Genomic DNA, 16976 nt, shown 5'->3' with positions numbered 1-16976 from the left:
ATTTTATTGAATTTGTGGAGAATTTCTCATAGATCACATAGAAAGCAGCCAAAAATACTCCGTCTAGACGCGCTACAAACTGATTTGTTTTGAAAGAAGTAGATTTGTTTAGTTACAACTCAGCAGCAGCAGCAACAGAATAATTTGCACGCCAAAATTGCTCCACATTTAGGTCAGGTGCGCGCAAAGTAAGATAAAGATCACTCGTCGTCAGTTTTGCGGTTTCTAACGCGTCGTTTACAGCATCTTTGTACACACAGCAACCACGGCAAATTGAGATGGATTAAGAACACATGGGCAGCGTCGCGACGCTGCGTCTCTGTTCACAGACCGCATCGTCGTCGTCGTCATGGCCGTCAAAATTCGCAGCACACTTTCTCGTGATGGTGGCAGTCCCGACTGGTGGTGTTCGCAGTACATTCCGAAAACAGAGAGAGAAAAGTTTTGGATTAAAAATTAATCACTCCACTATTAATACGGGCGTGACTTCAGTTTGATTTTCCAGTGAAGATGAAGGCACGGTGTACCAAAACACGACTACAAATAATTTAAATTAACATAATCTGTTAAGAAAAGTGTAATGAATGACTATTTCCGTCATTGATATTTTACACGAAGACAATAAATCTGGCTTTCCTGATAATATGTTGACAAACTCATATTATCAGTATGTTCTTTCAAAAAGTACTCTACATGTCGTGATTTTGGTGTAGCACAAAAAAAAATATATAAAAATTAAATAACAAGCCATAGTCTCAACATTTGATTGAAAAAATGACTTAAAATTCATTTTACAATAGTTTAGTTGCTTTACAATCATTAGTTTTCAAAAAATTAAGATTCGACAAAAAAAAATTGCGAAAAACAAACTATATGCGGTTCGATTTTTTTTTTTTTAAATATTTGTTTTGAATTGTTTTTACATTTGGCTTGAATTAAGAGTAACGATTAATCCAATTTAACGGTGCACATCAACCAGAGATTTTCTTAAAGATTTTTGTTTTACACATTTTTTTATCTTAAAAACTGCGAGAGCTATCGATATAATTTTTAATTCATCTACTAACAAATATTGAAAAAAATTAAAATTTGGTATTACTTGCCCCTTGGACTGATAAAAGCCGAAAATCAAATTAAAGTATATTTTGGACATAAAAACTTTTCGGAAAAAGGTACACGGAATGAAATATTTGCCGATTATTCATATACTTTTTTATTTTTACAGAAAATCAATTTCTTAAAATTCAACATTTTATCCTTTTTTTAAAGTTTGCGAAGTATTTCAGAGGTAAAACATGTTACTTTTCTGGAGTTTTTTTTTTGAAAAGGTCCAATAAACCAAATTTTAAGTTTTTGCTTTTTGAGTGATTTTTAAACCGCCTTGAGTCAGAGGTTTTAAAAAATACCCAAAAAGCAAAAACTGAAAATTTGGTTTATTGGACCTTTTAAAAAAAAAAACTCCAGTTTTGAGCCTTAGAGAGGCATGTAAAAACTAGGGCAACGAGTTTTAGCTTAAATATATTTATTTTTTTATTGAAATCTTAAAATTTTTTTACTTAAAATTTTTTTAATCGAAAAGTTTCGTACATTTTTTGGTAAAATTTATAATTTTCATGTAACAGCCATTTTAAGTCTTATTTATGGTAAATAAGAAATATTTTTTTAAAATTAGTGTTTTTTTTCATTCCTGCAAAACAAAATTTCGAAAAACTGTGAAAATTTTCTATAACTTTTGTTTTGGACTTTCGAAACCGGAATTGAATATGGTACATTTTGCCGATAGTCGTTTCACCGAATGAACATTTCGCAGAATAAGACGTTTTGCCAAACAGATATTTCGATGACCGATTTTGTTTGCTTTAAAAATCATAGGTATTGCTTGTAGGGGGAGAGGGGGTAATATGCACCCCCTAAGGGAAAACTGTCATTTCTCAACAATTACAGCATAACTGTGGAAGAATTTTGTTTGATGTTCTAAAACAACTATTATTCTTCGTCATCCATATGAAAAAAGTCTTAAAAAACCTCAAAATTGTTCGAAAATATCAAATTACTAAAAACATTTTTGATTCATATCAAACAACCATGCGGGGCAATATGCACCGCAACATTGGGGCAAAATGCACTACAACAACGGGGCAAAATGCACCACAACATGGGGCAAAATGCACCGGTTAAAAGCAGTTTTCACTAGTCACCACTAGATGACACCGCTGTTTTTACAAAGGAGCTTCACAGCGGTGCATTTTGCCCCGACAACGCTTTTTGCAGAAAATTTAATAAAAAATGCATTTTTTGATGTTTTTGGACTCATCTATCTACAGAATAATGAAGATTATGGCAAAAACTATATACCTCAACACTTATAATATCAATAAATGCTTTTCAAGTTGTCCAAAAATCATAATGAAAGTTCAATGAAAATTAGATGAAAACAGAACATTTTAATGTTTTGCAAATAACTTAAGTTGTTTTTATACTACGATGCTCAAATTTTTCCAGCATGGTTTAGCAATGTTGAGCTTCTAATTTCTATGATTTTTTCCCGGAAAATTCTTCCAAATACCGAGAAAAGCAGGGGGTGCATTTTGCCCCGGGGTGCATATTACCCCCTCTCCCCCTATTTATTTTTGGCTAAACATAACATCAAAATTTAAAAACAAGCAGATATTGTTAAACGATTTTTTTTAAAGAACTGGTTATTTTAAAAATAATGCAATAACTCCTAGAAATCAAGAAAATTACCATTTAATTTGTCCAAATAACAGGTCAAGTTTGAAATGAATGCAAGAACTTCAGAAATGAATAAAATCATTTTTTTTAATATTAAAAAAAGCATATTTCCAAGCTGTGAACGTGATTTTTTTTGGCAAGTATTATGAATGAAAGAAGTTCATTTATGAAAAAAAAACTTTTTTTTTCCAAAAAAAAGTTGCTCATTCGAGCTTTATTTATTCATATCGAGAAACTCAGAGAACAGTACTTATTTCAATATTTCGTTTACAATGTTCACATTCTTAGAAAATCTCATGATTTTTTTTTTATGAAACGTTATAAAAAATATCGTTTTTGAGCGAGCAAAATAAAAATATCCTAAATATATGCCATCCCATTGTAATCATAGTAGCCAATGTTTTATGACGACACGAATGCCATTGCATTAGTAAAGAGCCTTTAATAAAACTAATAATCATAATGTTTTGTGCTAAAAAAATTTCATCACTTTTTGTTCACCAAAATGCATATATCTCGGCTTTGCGTCGAGCTTTTTGATTTTTGCGGAGCGATTTTTGATTTTTTTTTCTCTAGAACATACATATTTTTCTCCCTAAAACGCCCTGCCATGCTTTTATGGACTATGTCTATTAGGGTGGGTACGGATTTTGAAAAGTTCTCAGATCAAGTTCTGGTGTAGTTCCCCTTGTAGGGCATACCCATAGGGACTCTCACGCCAAATTTCAGTTCATTTGGTTGAAAACTGGCTTGTCTCAAGCGAGTTCAAGTTTACATGGGATTTACTATGGGAAATTTTGAATTTTCGTTCATTCGCTCCTACAGGCCTGGGGAAAACATGTAGAAACTTCTAGGATGGCCAAAAATGAGCGGAATCGTCCGGGGAACAACTTTCCCTAAGAGACCAGGTCGATTCGTTCAACCCCCATCGAGCTCAACGGCAATACATCCGGGTTTTCGGAACCAACGGTTTTCCCCAGAAATGCATCAAATTTTTCTTAGCATGCTATGAATGCTTGATGAACACCGCGACGCCAAATGTCAAACAACTACCACGTGATTGTAAAATTTGCACCATTACAGTTGTTTTCTTATTTGGAGGTTTAGAATACAGCTAAATAGTATCAGGATCACCATAAATGATGATTCTATAGTTCAAAAAGTAATGAAAAGTAATTTTTTATAGGCGATGCTAATCCACGTGGTAGCTGTTTGACATGTGGCGTCGCGGTGTTCATCCACCATTCATAGCATGCTAAGGAAAATTTGATGCTTTTCTGGGGAAAACCGTTGGTTCCGAAAACCCGGATGTATTGCCGTTGAGCTCGATGGGGGTTGAACGAATCGACCTGGTCTCTTAGGGAAAGTTGTTCCCCGGACGATTCCGCTCATTTTTGGCCATCCTAGAAGTTTCTACATGTTTTCCCCAGGCCTGTACACAGTAAAAAAAAAACATGGTAAAATTACATCTAAAAAGGGGTACATCTTTTATGTCAGAAAAAAGCTTTAATTTTATCTCTAATAATGTGTAAATTTACATCTGGCAGACGCTAGGAAAAAATATCTGTAATCTTAAAAAATATCAAACCAGCGATAGTTATATCTAGCTTACTAAGTCCGCGCCCCAACCCGCACGGCCAACTCGCCGCTGTGAAAAATGGATGATCAAAGCAAATGTACCTCTATGTAGCGTATATGCAGTAAATACAGTATACAATGTACGGAACACATAGAGCTACATTGGCTTTGATCATCTAGTTTTCACAGCGGCGAGTTGGCCGTGTTGGTTGGGGCGCGGCCTTAGTAAGCTAGATATAACTATCGCCGGTTTGATATTTTTTTAGGATTACAGATATTTTTTCCTAGCGTCTGCCAGATGTAAATTTACACATTATTAGAGGTAAAATTAAAGCTTTTTTCTGACATAAAAGATGTACCCCTTTTTAGATGTAATTTTACCATGTTTTTTTACTGTGTAGGAGCGAATGAACGAAAATTCAAAATTTCCCATAGTAAATCCCATGTAAACTTAAACTCGCTTGAGACAAGCCAGTTTTCAACCAAATGAGCTGAAATTTGGCGTGCGAGTCCCTATGGGTATGCCCTACAAGGGGAACTACACCAGAACTTGATCTGAGAACTTTTCAAAATCCGTACCCACCCTAATGTCTATACTGCCCATCATCAAAAATTCGGCTATTATGCCAAATCAAGCATTCCGAGAAAAACGCGTTTTGTGTTTGTCACCAAATTTTCACCACGGCAATTTCAAAGGGGAATGGGATATTAGCCATTTGATTTTTCGCATCTAAACACTTTTTTAGTGAAATTCAAGATTCAGGAGATGCGTTGGAATATCCTCTACAACCTGGTGCTAATATCTCGATTTTGACTAAAGTGGATATTAGCCGTTTTTCAATGATGGGTAATATGTTCACTGCCCATCATTGAAAAAACGGCTAATATCCACTTTAGTCAAAATCGAGATATTAGCACCAGGTTGTAGAGGATGTTCCAACGCATCTTCTGGAATTTGAATTTTACTGAAGTAGTGCTTAGACTTGGCTGCCGATGCGGAAAACCTAACGGCTAATATGCCACTCTTATGGGAAATTGCCTTGACAGAGATTTGGTGACAAACACTACAACACTTGATTTGGCATAAAAGCCGAATTTTCAATTATGGGCAGTTCAGGAGACACTATAACTTGAATCCACATACGATCAAATTTGAATGACGCGAGTTGTAAACCATTTTTGGGTTTTTTTTTTTGTTGTACGGAAACATTTTTCCTGACATTCTTATCTATCATTCTAGGGATGAGCACCAAGGTTTTGACCACTTTTCATTTTGTTTGGGCCGCCCTATTGTATATCAATGTTTACAAATGAAACGATTGTAAAATTATTTGATCTTTCCGAAACATTTTAATTTTATTTTTATGGCTAAGTAATGTTTGGAGGGTACCTAAATATTTTTTTTCGACAAAGATAATTGGATTTGTAGACACCGTCTGAAAAGCCAAAACAAAAACTAACAGTTATTGACTACAGATTTCTAATAAAATAAATCATGTTTCGAAACACCGTGCACGGAAGGGAGCTCTAGAGGAAGCGTTACTCACGTTTTCAAGTTGATGATGTTCCGCGGTGATCGGCACCGGTACCGGGGAATGCACTCGCACCGTTTCCTCACCAGAATGTCCTCCTGGATGATCACACTCGTTTCGAAGCGACCCTGGCCGATGCTTTGCTCACCCACCGAGTCGAAGTAGGACCGATATCGTGGAACCGGCAACGTATGGACCGAGTAGAAGATGGACGCATCGCCGGTTGCCGGAAGCAGGCCGAAAATGACGACGGTGACGCCGAGCAAGAACAGCGTCAACGAACAGGGGCGATCCATTTTAAGAGCGCGAGCTTAAGAGCTAAGCAACAGTACGAAGATAGTTGCAGTTCGAAGTTCGGAGGAAGAATGACGAGCCGAAGCAATGTGTTGGTTTTTGCATGGATTTGCAAAAGAACACGCGCACGGGTTGGTTTGAATTACAGTGGTGTTTTGGAAAGTCTGGTTTAAATAAAAAATGACATTGTTTTTTTTAATCAATTTAATGTTGAATCGTTACAGATCTTCTGTAAAAAAAAAATAATTGTATTTAATTGTATTTAACATGTGTGTTACAATTTTATCTTAATTCACTTACAACATTAAAATTTGGTTCAATTTATCCGTTTTTATGCAAGACAAACTGTACACGCCATTGTCCACAACACATTTGCAATGAAAACAAACAGCAACTCGCTGAAACTCAATATTTTTAAATAAACTAAAACCGGCAGCATCAGCATAAAACCCCCGGTCTCCGACGAGCTCGTACTACGCTCGACAGACATACTAGTTGTTTGATTTAATGACCAACCCTTCTCTTTTCCCCCTCTCCCCTTTTCAGCGGAAAACGTGGCGTCCAAAGTGGCGGTGCTGAGCTTTTCCCGCTACTGCCGGTACCGGGCCGTCCAAAAGCGTCTCGAGGTGGTCCACGATGACTGGCTGCGGAACAAACTGGTGGAGACGCTCAGCGGCTTTGTGGCCACCACGCCCAACACCCGCGTCATGTTCTGCAAGGACACCTTCGACTGTCCGGAGCTGGAAACGCACGAGCTGCTGTGCAACCACCTGGCGCCGAAGCTCAAGGGCCGACCCCGGGGCAAGCGGAAGAAGACCCTGTCCGATTCGTCGTCGTCGCAGTTTGTCAAAAAGGAGGGCGCCAACTCGGAGGAGAGCGAGTCGAACGATTCGGACGCGTCGGACTACTCGTACAGCAAGGTTGGTAGAAATTGACGGGTTTGGGCATTTTTGCCAAATGATATTTTTTTAAGAACAACAAAACATCCCGGAATTGTGGGCATAACATAACATAGAACATTTTAACAACTTCAATATTTTACAATCCTGTTAAAATATCCGATTTTTTATTAAAAAAAAAAATCATGACCATCGATAATGAGAAGAAATAGTAATAATATCCCCAAAACATACACTAAAACTTGTTATTACACATCAGATCTTATGACAGAATACCAAAAAGTAAGACAATAACAACTGTAAAATCATTGGATCATTTTAATATATAAGTCATGTGACATTACAACTTTATAAAAATAATCTGAAGTCATAACCAAATTTGTTATAGTTCTTTTTTTAATTTTTTAACTAGAACTATAAGTAAATTTTGCCCATTTTTTCATTATCAAATTTGTTATTTTTTTTTATTTCGATAAACATTGCTAGAATTATGGGAAAATGCTGACCAAATTTTATCAAGGTCATTATTTTATTCATAAAATATTGTCTTTATACTGCATTTTGCAAAAGAAGTTGAAAACTTTAAAATTGTTTTTTTTAATCGTTGCTTCACTTTCCCATGGAAATCATTAATTTTTTAAATTTTATCTGAGTGTTTGAACCCGATTAAAATAATTTTGATAATGGATGATTTTTTGACTGGAATGTTCTGTTCTGATTGGTCGGCTTTCTCAGTCGGTTAAAATAATCAAGCGATGTTTATATTAAAACTGCCCGACGTTTCGACCGGTTTTGTCGGTCTTCTTCAGAGGAAACTGTAAATTCATTCACAAAATTGGCAAGGGGAACACAACGAAACATCATATGGGACTCACTTTTGTCTAGTCGCTATCGTACTGTTCGTTACTCTCCAACGGTAGGGTGTCCGGTTTGTAATACACAGCAAAAAATCCGATGGTAAAATCGCATGCAAAAGCATGCACATCACCTTCGTCAAAATAAACAGTTAATATTACACACTGCGTGCACAATTTTAACAAAACCAAAAAAAAGTTGCAACTGACGGGATTCAAACCCAGCACCAACAGTGAGGACTGGCGCCTTAGCCCACTTGGCCATGAGACCGATAAACGCATATATGAGCTTGACATTTCGGTCAAGTTGGTTTCCCATACTGATGGGCTACATATTTCAGGGTGTAAAATCACATAAAATTGCATAAAATAATGCAATATTTATTTTACACCCAGGCCTTTTACACTCAGCTGGATTACTACTTTTTTAGCTGTGTAGTTAGAAGGTGGTTTTCCCTAAGTAAGTGTAAAAAACTATGTGTGGTTGTCCAAAAATATCGAAAAATCGACTTACTGCATAACTGAGAACAAATTCAAAATCTCGGTAACGACACTGTTCACTATCCCAACTTTGCAAGGGTTTAGCTTTCATACAATATGGTGTGACGGTGGGTATTGCTTGGATGATCCCAACGGTGGGTTATTGTGTGTTAGTAGTTTGTGTGTGGTTGGAGATATCCGAGAGAGGATTGTTTCTTCGTGTTACAGATGGTTTGATAGTGTGTAGAATCCCCGAGTATGTGTTACTTAGGCCATATACGTCAGTACGGCGGTTGACCGTCTTGTCCGTATTGGCGATGTGACACATTTCCAACACTGATAAAGCAGAGGGTTTAAATGTTTTATCAATGATCTTGACCTGGGTGAGATCAAAATCATGTTTGTAGTTGATTGTATGTTCAAGCAAAGCAGTAATTTGTCATCTACAGTATACCGTGTGGAAACTGTGACATGTCGTACATCGGTTTGACAACAAACCAGCTCAAAACCAGATTTTCTGAACATCGAGCAAATATCAACAAATACCAAAAACTTGTTGAAGGGGGGATCACCAACACTGATGAGCAGTTGGCCAGACTGGGAGAAATTACTGCTTTGCTTGAACATACAATCAACTACAAACATGATTTTGATCTCACCCAGGTCAAGATCATTGATAAAACATTCAAACCCTCTGCTTTATCAGTGTTGGAAATGTGTCACATCACCAACTATGTGTGGTTGTCCAACACACATAGTTTTTTACACTTACTTAGGGAAAACCACCTTCTAACTATTACAAACCGGACACCCTACCGTTGGAGAGTAACGAACAGTACGATAGCGACTAGACAAAAGTGAGTCCCATATGATGTTTCATTGTGTTCCCCTTGCCAATTTTGTGAATAAATTTACAGTTTCCTCTGAAGAAGACCGACAAAACCGGTCGAAACGTCGGGCAGTTTCAATATAAACATCGCTTGATTATTTTAACCGACTGAGAAAGCCGACCAATCAGAACAATAGTTTTGACTATTTTCTAGAAATTTCGATGTACACTACCTTACAAAGTTTTTCTTTGTCCTTTTCTTTTTTTGTTATTACAAAACAGTTAGTTTTGCTGCAGGACGGTTGTGTGTCCGAAATGACACATTATAGAAAGTTTAGCTTTTGTCTATAACAAAAATAAAACATTTTCACTCTTATAACTCCATAAAGGGTTAGATTGCTTAAATGTGACCAGTTAACGTGTGCAGAACGTCTTGCAACGAGCAATCCTTACAATTCAATTATTACCTTTTTTAGTAAACTTATTTTTTTTCGTTTGTTCGATTGTTTTTAATCAAAATTTTAAAAATATGGACAATATTCGAAAAATAGATCTCAATCTTTTTTTTATAGAAATTTTGCCATCTTTGGTTTGAAGATTTCCAAAACTTATTGAAAAAGCAAAAAACTCTGTTAAAGACACATAATTGTTAATTTCCTGTAACAAAATTGAGGTAATTTTTCGATTGACTTCAAAAAAATAAATAATTGACAGTCAAGTTTGAAATCTTTGATTTTATAAACTATTTCCTGCATTGAAATTCACAATACTCACCAAACAAAAAATATAATTTCCTTTGTTCGATAATGCCAAGCGTTACGCAACTCGTAAAGGCTGTATTTTTTTATTAAATTTTGCGTTTTTTTCTCAAATTCTCAAACCGCAAACAAACAATATTCAAAACATATTTTATTCTACAATCCTCTTCTGAAATATAAAGTTACAGGTAATAAAAAATATGAGTAATTCTCAACGTTTTTGCAAATCGACTTTTTTTTTCTATTTGAATGAATTTTTGTCCTGTCTTCGGCATTTATAAGGAAATGATCCGGACTGTTAAGAAGAAAAAAAACAGATACACGGAAAAAATCCGGTTTTTATTTGACTTTTAATCATTTACATTTGATTTCACAAAATAGCAAAACTTTCGGTCAATTGAGTTTTTTTTAATAAAAAGGGACTAAAAAGAGATCTTTTGCGTTAGATTTGAGTAAAATCAAATATGCAGTAGAAAAAAAGATTATATTTTCATGTTGTAGGGATTTCAAGATGAAATAAAAAAATAATGATCTGTTTTTACCTTACTAAAAATATTCCATAAAAGAAACCTGCATTTTTTTTAAAGACTGAGAAAATTTCAAACAAATTTTCTTTTTTGTTGATCGAACTGCTGCTTGCTGAAATACAGCATGACAGCTTAAATTTTGTGAAAAAATAGTTTTTTTAGTGTCTTTAAATTTTTCCTTATTTTTCAACATGCGACTTCTCGAAAACTAGTTATTGGTTCAACTTCAATGCTAAAAATTGAAAATCTGGTGAAATATTCTGTTCCTTTCCATAAAAATCAAGAATACAGTCCAGACGCGATTATCAAAAGTTCCAGTTATCCGAAGTTCGATTATCCGAAGGTTTGTGTGGGACTTCGGATGATCGAATCACGAAAAAACATGTTTTTCGCATTCTTTTATTTTCTTATTTTATACAGTGGACTCTTTGGCTGTCGATCTTCTCGATATCAATATTGCTCCAGCTGTCAATAAAATGTTCAGTCCCTTCAAGAAGATTGCTTTGATTTTCCGTTCTATAATTTGATAACTCCCTCTCTCGACGGTCCCTTCAATATCGATAACGAGAGAGTCCACTGTACATCAAATTCGAGTTCTGCGACCCCATTTTAGTCAAATTTGAACAGTGTATTGCCTTCGAAATTACAAAATGCATTTTTCAATATTTTATCACCGCCATTTTGACCGCCAACTTAGATTTAAAAATTTCAAATCACTTTAGCGTAGTTCAGGGGTCATACTTAAGCTCAACCATAAAAAATAAGACAACAATAAAAAAAAATTGTGGTTCGATTATCCGAATTGAAATTTTATCCGATTCCTTCAGATAATCGAGTTTGGATTGTATAATCAAGAATAATCTTTTGAAATGGCATTTAATTTGAACATTTTCAAATTAGTTTAAAGTTTATTTTTAATAGAAAAGAGCAGATTTTTTAAAAAGTTTAATTTTTTTAACATTGAAAATCAAACCAATAGTTTCAGAGATTGGTGAGTTGACAAAATAGAACAAATTAGATGACACTGATGAAAACAAATTTTTCGCGATATTTAAACATCTCAGCAAAGTAAAAAAATGCCTCAGCTTATTGAAAATATTTTTTACATGGGTGCTTTTCCTCCATTAAGTATTTAAAAAATGGCAAATAACTGAACTTGTTATTTAATTTGCCTGGAATACATATTTTCGAATATTCACATGCCCATACTGCATGACCAGCCCGCAAAATTGTATGGAGCATTGAATGAAAAACTAATGATTATTACCAAACTCCATTTATTCCGCAGGTCTCCCCATCGAAAAAGGTCAACCTGCAAACCACTCCCCGCTACAACCCCCGTCCAGCTCGGGCATCCGGTGGATCGGCGGGTAAGGGGGCGGTCGATCCGATTGCAATCCCTGTGGACCCACTGCCTCCACCGCCCGTCAAGCAGAAGCATGCCAAGGGCAAGCAGACGCCGCCCCAACCCACGGCTGGTACGGCCGGCAAGGTACGCGGTCGCAAGGGACGACCGGGCCGCAAGCCGAAGGGCTTCAACCGGAAGGCGGACGAAAGCGAAGCGGGCGAGGAAACCGAGGACACCGAGCTGGGCACTTCCGTCGGGGACGAGGGGGACGTGGAGAAGATGGAGGGCGAGTATGCGTTCGACGAGGAGGACGAGCAGCGTGACGCGGAACGGCCGAGCAGTCTGTTCCAGGTGAGCGACGGGATGGCGCCGGATCAGCGGGACTTTTTGCAGCGGTTGCAGGAGTTTTTGGACCCGAAAGCGCTGGCGTATGCGAATAATCAGGTGGCTTCGTTGAGGGGAGGTGAGGCTTCGCTAACTTTGAGAAATTGTATTGTTCAAAATTTTAACTATTTATTTTCTCATTCTCCAGTCAACCTTTACCTCATCTACACGCGCGTGTTGAACGCCGGTGGCTACGCAGAACTCACCACCCGCGATCAGTGGACGACGCTGCTGGAGGGCACCGGTGGCGAGAATGGCGCCATGACCAAGCGTCGGTACGAGCGAATTCTGCTACCGTACGAACGGCACCAGCGAGCGATCGCCGAAGCTGTGAAGAAGGAGATCGAGGAGGAGGAACGTGAGGGTGAGACCGGCCACGAGAGTCAGATATCGCCAACGGATGGTGGGGTGGTGGAGGTTAAGGTGGAGAAGGTGGAAAAGCGGGAGGAGCAGGAAGATGTTAAGGTGAAGATCGAGTGCAAGGAAGATGAGGTGGTGGCGTCGGTTGAGGTCAAGAAGGAGTTTGAGAAGGACGCAGGTGGGGCGTTGGATTTGTCAAAGGACGATTCCGTGGAAGTACAAAGTAAGGGGAAGGCGATATCTCCGCTGTTGGAGAATAACAGCAGTAATGGTAGCGTTGGGGTGACCGGGAGTCCGAACGCCTCGGTGCACTTGGGAATGTCGCCGGTGTCGGTGCCGTTGACGGTGATTGTTCGGCCGAACATTGACGAGAAGGACCCGTCGTCGTCGTCGCAGATCCAGATCAATCAGCCGCACACGACGATTACGGTGCACCAGACGACGATCCACCCGCAGGGCAATCAGCAGGCGAACAGTCAGCAGATCAGCGGACAAAGTCCGCAGCACATTACGAATCAGATTCAGATCACGAACCAGATCCAGATCCAGCAGATTACGGTGCAGTCGAGCGACAAGGGAGCGAACGGAGGGGAGAGTCCGCAGTTCAAGTACAGCTTCAAGCAGGACAAATCCGGGCAGGAGATCAACATCGAATCGCCGTCGGCGTCGGAGAACTCGAAGGGATCGTCGGTCAACTTTGAGAACAACATCAGCGCGACGCTGTTCCCGCTGAGTCGACCTGCCGATCCGGATTTGACCATCAAGGAGGTTTCCGTTTGCCCAACGAGTGGAACCGTTTCAATCAGCACGGCCAGTACGAATCCACCGGCGCCGGTGGCTTCCAAGACGTCTTCGTTGCGACACGTTCGCATGAAGGCCGATCGCAAGTCGTCCTCGACGACGGGAAGTGTGCCAAACATCGCGGCAGCGGCTGCAGCCACCTCCAGTTCCAACAAACCTTTCGAAAAGGAGAACATTCCGATGATGGCGGGCAGCGCCGCTGCCGCCAGTCTGTTTGGCGATCAGAACCTCACCACGATCACGCCGATTGCTTCGAGTTTGCTGAACAGTGCGGTCGGCGCTGCGGCGCTGGCAAGTCTTGCTTCCAGCTACGCTGGACTGACCGGATCCGTCGGCGAGGGCAACACGCCTAAGGTTCTTCCCGCACCAACCGAGGTGATCGACCTGGTGGACAGTGACAACGATGACGAAGAGGACGCTGCGGTGGCGACCGCCGCGGCCAAACAGGCCGGCCTGTCGATCCGACCGATTCCTTCGCTGCTGCCGCCGATGAAGAAACGCAAGCTGGATATTCTTCGTGAAGGTGGTCTGGAGGTGACTCCGATCTCCAACGGGGCGAGCATCTTCTCCGCCATTACGCAGCACAGCCCGAAGGCGAGTCCGAACCCTATGCGGATCAACATCACGGCGGAGGTTAGTCCGCAGCGTAAGAGTGGCGGAGGTGGAGGTGGTGCCGATCGCAAGTACATTCCCACCCCGCTGGACTGCCAGACGCAGGGAATGTACGCCAAGACGGGACAGATCTTTGGCGATCCGAAGGCAATGGGCCTTCCAAGCAACAGCATGCCGGTGAAGCCTGCGGCGGCTGCGCCGCCCACCGACTTGCTTGACCTGACTGGATGTCGAAGTGGCAACATGATCCCAATGGGACTGGACTTTACGCCGTCGAACTCGAGGCAGCGGGCTCAGCCCGCGAGTCGCGTGCCTCGGACGGCACCAAGTTTGCAGATTACACTGGTTCACGCGCCGAATCAGCAGCAGGCTCCTCCGCAGCCTCAACACCAGCAATCTGCTGGAAACTCCCGCAAGAAACCGTTCGAAATCGTGCCATTATCTGCCGCCAGCGGCACGCCGCCGAAAGACCCCAGTCCGCAGATCTCCCTAGGACCGTCTTCTTCAAGCTCTTCGGCGTCCAGTTCCAACGGAACCGCCGGTACCAACCCCAACTCATTGCTCGAGACAGGCCTGCTGCTGGCGAACCTGCAGAAAGTCAACCCACTGCTCGTGGCCAGCATCCTTTCCTCCTCCGGCCTCTCCAAGACCTCCATCCCAGGCCTGACCCAACTCCTCGGACAACTCACCGAGCAACCTCCGGTCGCACCCAAGAAAAACACCCGCCGAAGGTCCAACTCACAAGCTCAACAGGCTCAGCTATCGCAACCCCCTCCACTCATCCCAACTCCCCAATTCTCGATGCCCTCCCCGCAGCATCCACCCCCCTCCGAATCCCCCTCTCTCAGCCAGCAAATCAAACTGCTGCAGCAGGTCCAGCTCCAGCAGCAGCAAAAGGCCGCCGCCGCCCACGAGCAGCAGCAAAAAGCAGCCGCTGCTGCGGCGGCCGCCGAACAAAAGCGCCTCCAAGAGCAGAAGCAAAAGCAGCAACAGCTGCAAATGCTTCAGCAACTCCAGCAGCAGTCAACCCGCGTCGCGTCCAACTCTTCGGCGACCTCGTCGTCGCCGGCGTCGACGTCCTCCGCGCCACCCAACACGCAGCAAGCCGCCTTCCCCTTCGACCCGCTCTACCTGTCGGCGATCTACGCGAACCCGAGCCTCTACCTGCAAGCGCTCAGCCCCGATCAGCTGTTGGCGTTCTACAAAAATCTGCCCAACATGGCGGGAGGAGGTGGTGGCGGGGCGACGATGCCACCCACCAGCAAGAGCTAGCTGCGCTAAGTTCGCGGGGCAGTCCAATACTAACGCTAAACTTAGTAACGTCAGTCACAGTCATGGATATACGTATAATATCGGTTTTTGAGGAATAAACAAAAAAAATACGAAGTGTGTTGTAGCAAAGCAGAACAAAGTAGCAAAAACACAGGAAGCGTTTGATTTTTAGTACTGTTAGTGTGTAAGAGGTCGAGCGCCGCGCCGGCCGAATAGAAAAGAGAGTGGGGACACAAATTAGTGTGTACTTTGTTTTTGTTTAGTTTTAAAAACATTAGTTTATTTTTCCTTTGCTCGCCTTCCGGGCGAGCTGCATGGTCGAGAATTTGAAGTTGTTTTTTTTTCTTGCGCGATGGTTAGAATAATTTAGAATTCAGGAAAGACCCCATCCCCCCCCCCTCCCCCCATTTCTAGTAATAAGCTAGATTACTATTACACTATCTGTATGTATGGAGATTTGGAAGCAAACAAATGAATTGGTTTCGCTATTGATGTTTTGTATCATTCAAAACGGTGTTTTTAATTGAGTGTGAAAGAAAGTCCTTTGTAGGCCGCATGTCCTGGAATACAGGAGTGTAGCCAGCTTGGTTCGTCATCTTCATTTTCTCCATTCGATTCAAAAATTTTAGCAATTTTTCGTAATACTTTCAGCAGTGACACTCATGTTTAATTGTTGAAGCGGTGCAATGCATTATTATTATTTAAAAAAAAAAACATAAAAAATCCAGGCAAATCGTACGCTTCTCTAACACGGACGTGAGCATTGAATACCTTGATTTATAATTGACGTCATTAAGCATCAACTCAGTTTAGCTAACTAAATTTATATCAATTAAATTTATGTTAGGACAACTTACATACACAATTATATAAATTCCTATTCCGATTTTGTGTGTGGCAAACAATTGCTTTGAAGTTCATTTTCACTGAATTTGTTCGTTCTGGCTTGATTTTTCTCTTTAATCATGTCCATTTCCAACGATTTGAGTATGTTTCAGGTGCTTTTTTGTTGTTTTTTCAAAAATATTGATGAATCGTTCAACCATCGAACTCAAACCAACACTTCGCTGGTTCCATGCGCCATCAATAATTACTGATTTACACAAGAAACAATTCAAGCTTATCTGACCATTTTTTCCAGAACTTAAGTTTCGTCTAGTGCTCAAAATATCTTCAGGACCTTTTGCGGCCGTCATCGAACACCCAAAATCGCCACTGTAATGGATTTTCAAACCGATGTCTGCAAACATTGCTTTCTTCCATTTCGTAAATACAATTCTGTGAAGCTAAATAAAGTTCAACAAAAAACATACAATTTTGGTTGCAATACATAAAATTCATTCATGTAGGGGTAAGCGTGGTTGCCTCTCACCCAGTCGGCCTGGGTTCGATCCCAGAATGTCCCAGTGGCATTTTTCGAGCCGAGATTTGTCTGATCACGCCTTCCGTCGGATGGGGAAGTAAATGTTGGACCCGGACTAACCTAAAAAGGTTAGGTGCTGCCTCGGTGGAGTCGCTGGTAGGCAGTTGGACTAACAATCCAAAGGTCGTCAGTTCGAATCCCGGGGTGGATGGAAGCTGAGGTGTAAAAAGAGGTTTGCAATTGCCTCAACAATCAAGCCTTCGGACATCTAGTTTCGAGTAGGAATCACGCAATCGAGAACGCCAAGGCAATGCTGTAGAGCGAATAATTTGATTTTTGACATTAGATTCCT

General features: G+C 40.7%; 2 protein-coding genes across 2 annotated transcripts in view; one reads left to right on the top strand and one right to left on the bottom strand.

Annotated features, from left to right (window-relative positions):
- Positions 1-16601, top strand: part of LOC120415220 (uncharacterized) — a 123481-nt gene extending 106880 nt beyond the window's left edge. Inside the window, exons 5-7 of the mRNA XM_039576674.2 lie at positions 6684-7057; positions 11773-12295; positions 12365-16601. Of these exons, the coding sequence (XP_039432608.1) occupies positions 6684-7057; positions 11773-12295; positions 12365-15261 (3794 nt within the window). The 3' untranslated portion in view covers positions 15262-16601. The remainder of the gene's footprint in view (positions 1-6683; positions 7058-11772; positions 12296-12364) is intronic.
- Positions 69-6176, bottom strand: LOC120415221 (uncharacterized). Its single transcript, XM_039576676.2, has 2 exons — positions 5859-6176; positions 69-399 (listed from the first exon to the last, which is right to left on the bottom strand). The coding sequence occupies exons 1-2, from the start codon at positions 6137-6139 to the stop codon at positions 357-359; spliced, it is 324 nt and encodes a 107-aa protein (XP_039432610.1). The 5' UTR covers positions 6140-6176; the 3' UTR covers positions 69-356.
- Positions 16602-16976: the final 375 nt, after the last annotated feature.

The sequence above is a fragment of the Culex pipiens genome, chromosome 2 (genome assembly GCF_016801865.2).
Source record: "Culex pipiens pallens isolate TS chromosome 2, TS_CPP_V2, whole genome shotgun sequence".
Lineage (NCBI taxonomy): Eukaryota > Metazoa > Arthropoda > Insecta > Diptera > Culicidae > Culex > Culex pipiens.
The sequence above is the reverse complement of the archived record's forward strand: the minus strand, read 5'-3'. Positions and strand labels throughout refer to the sequence as shown.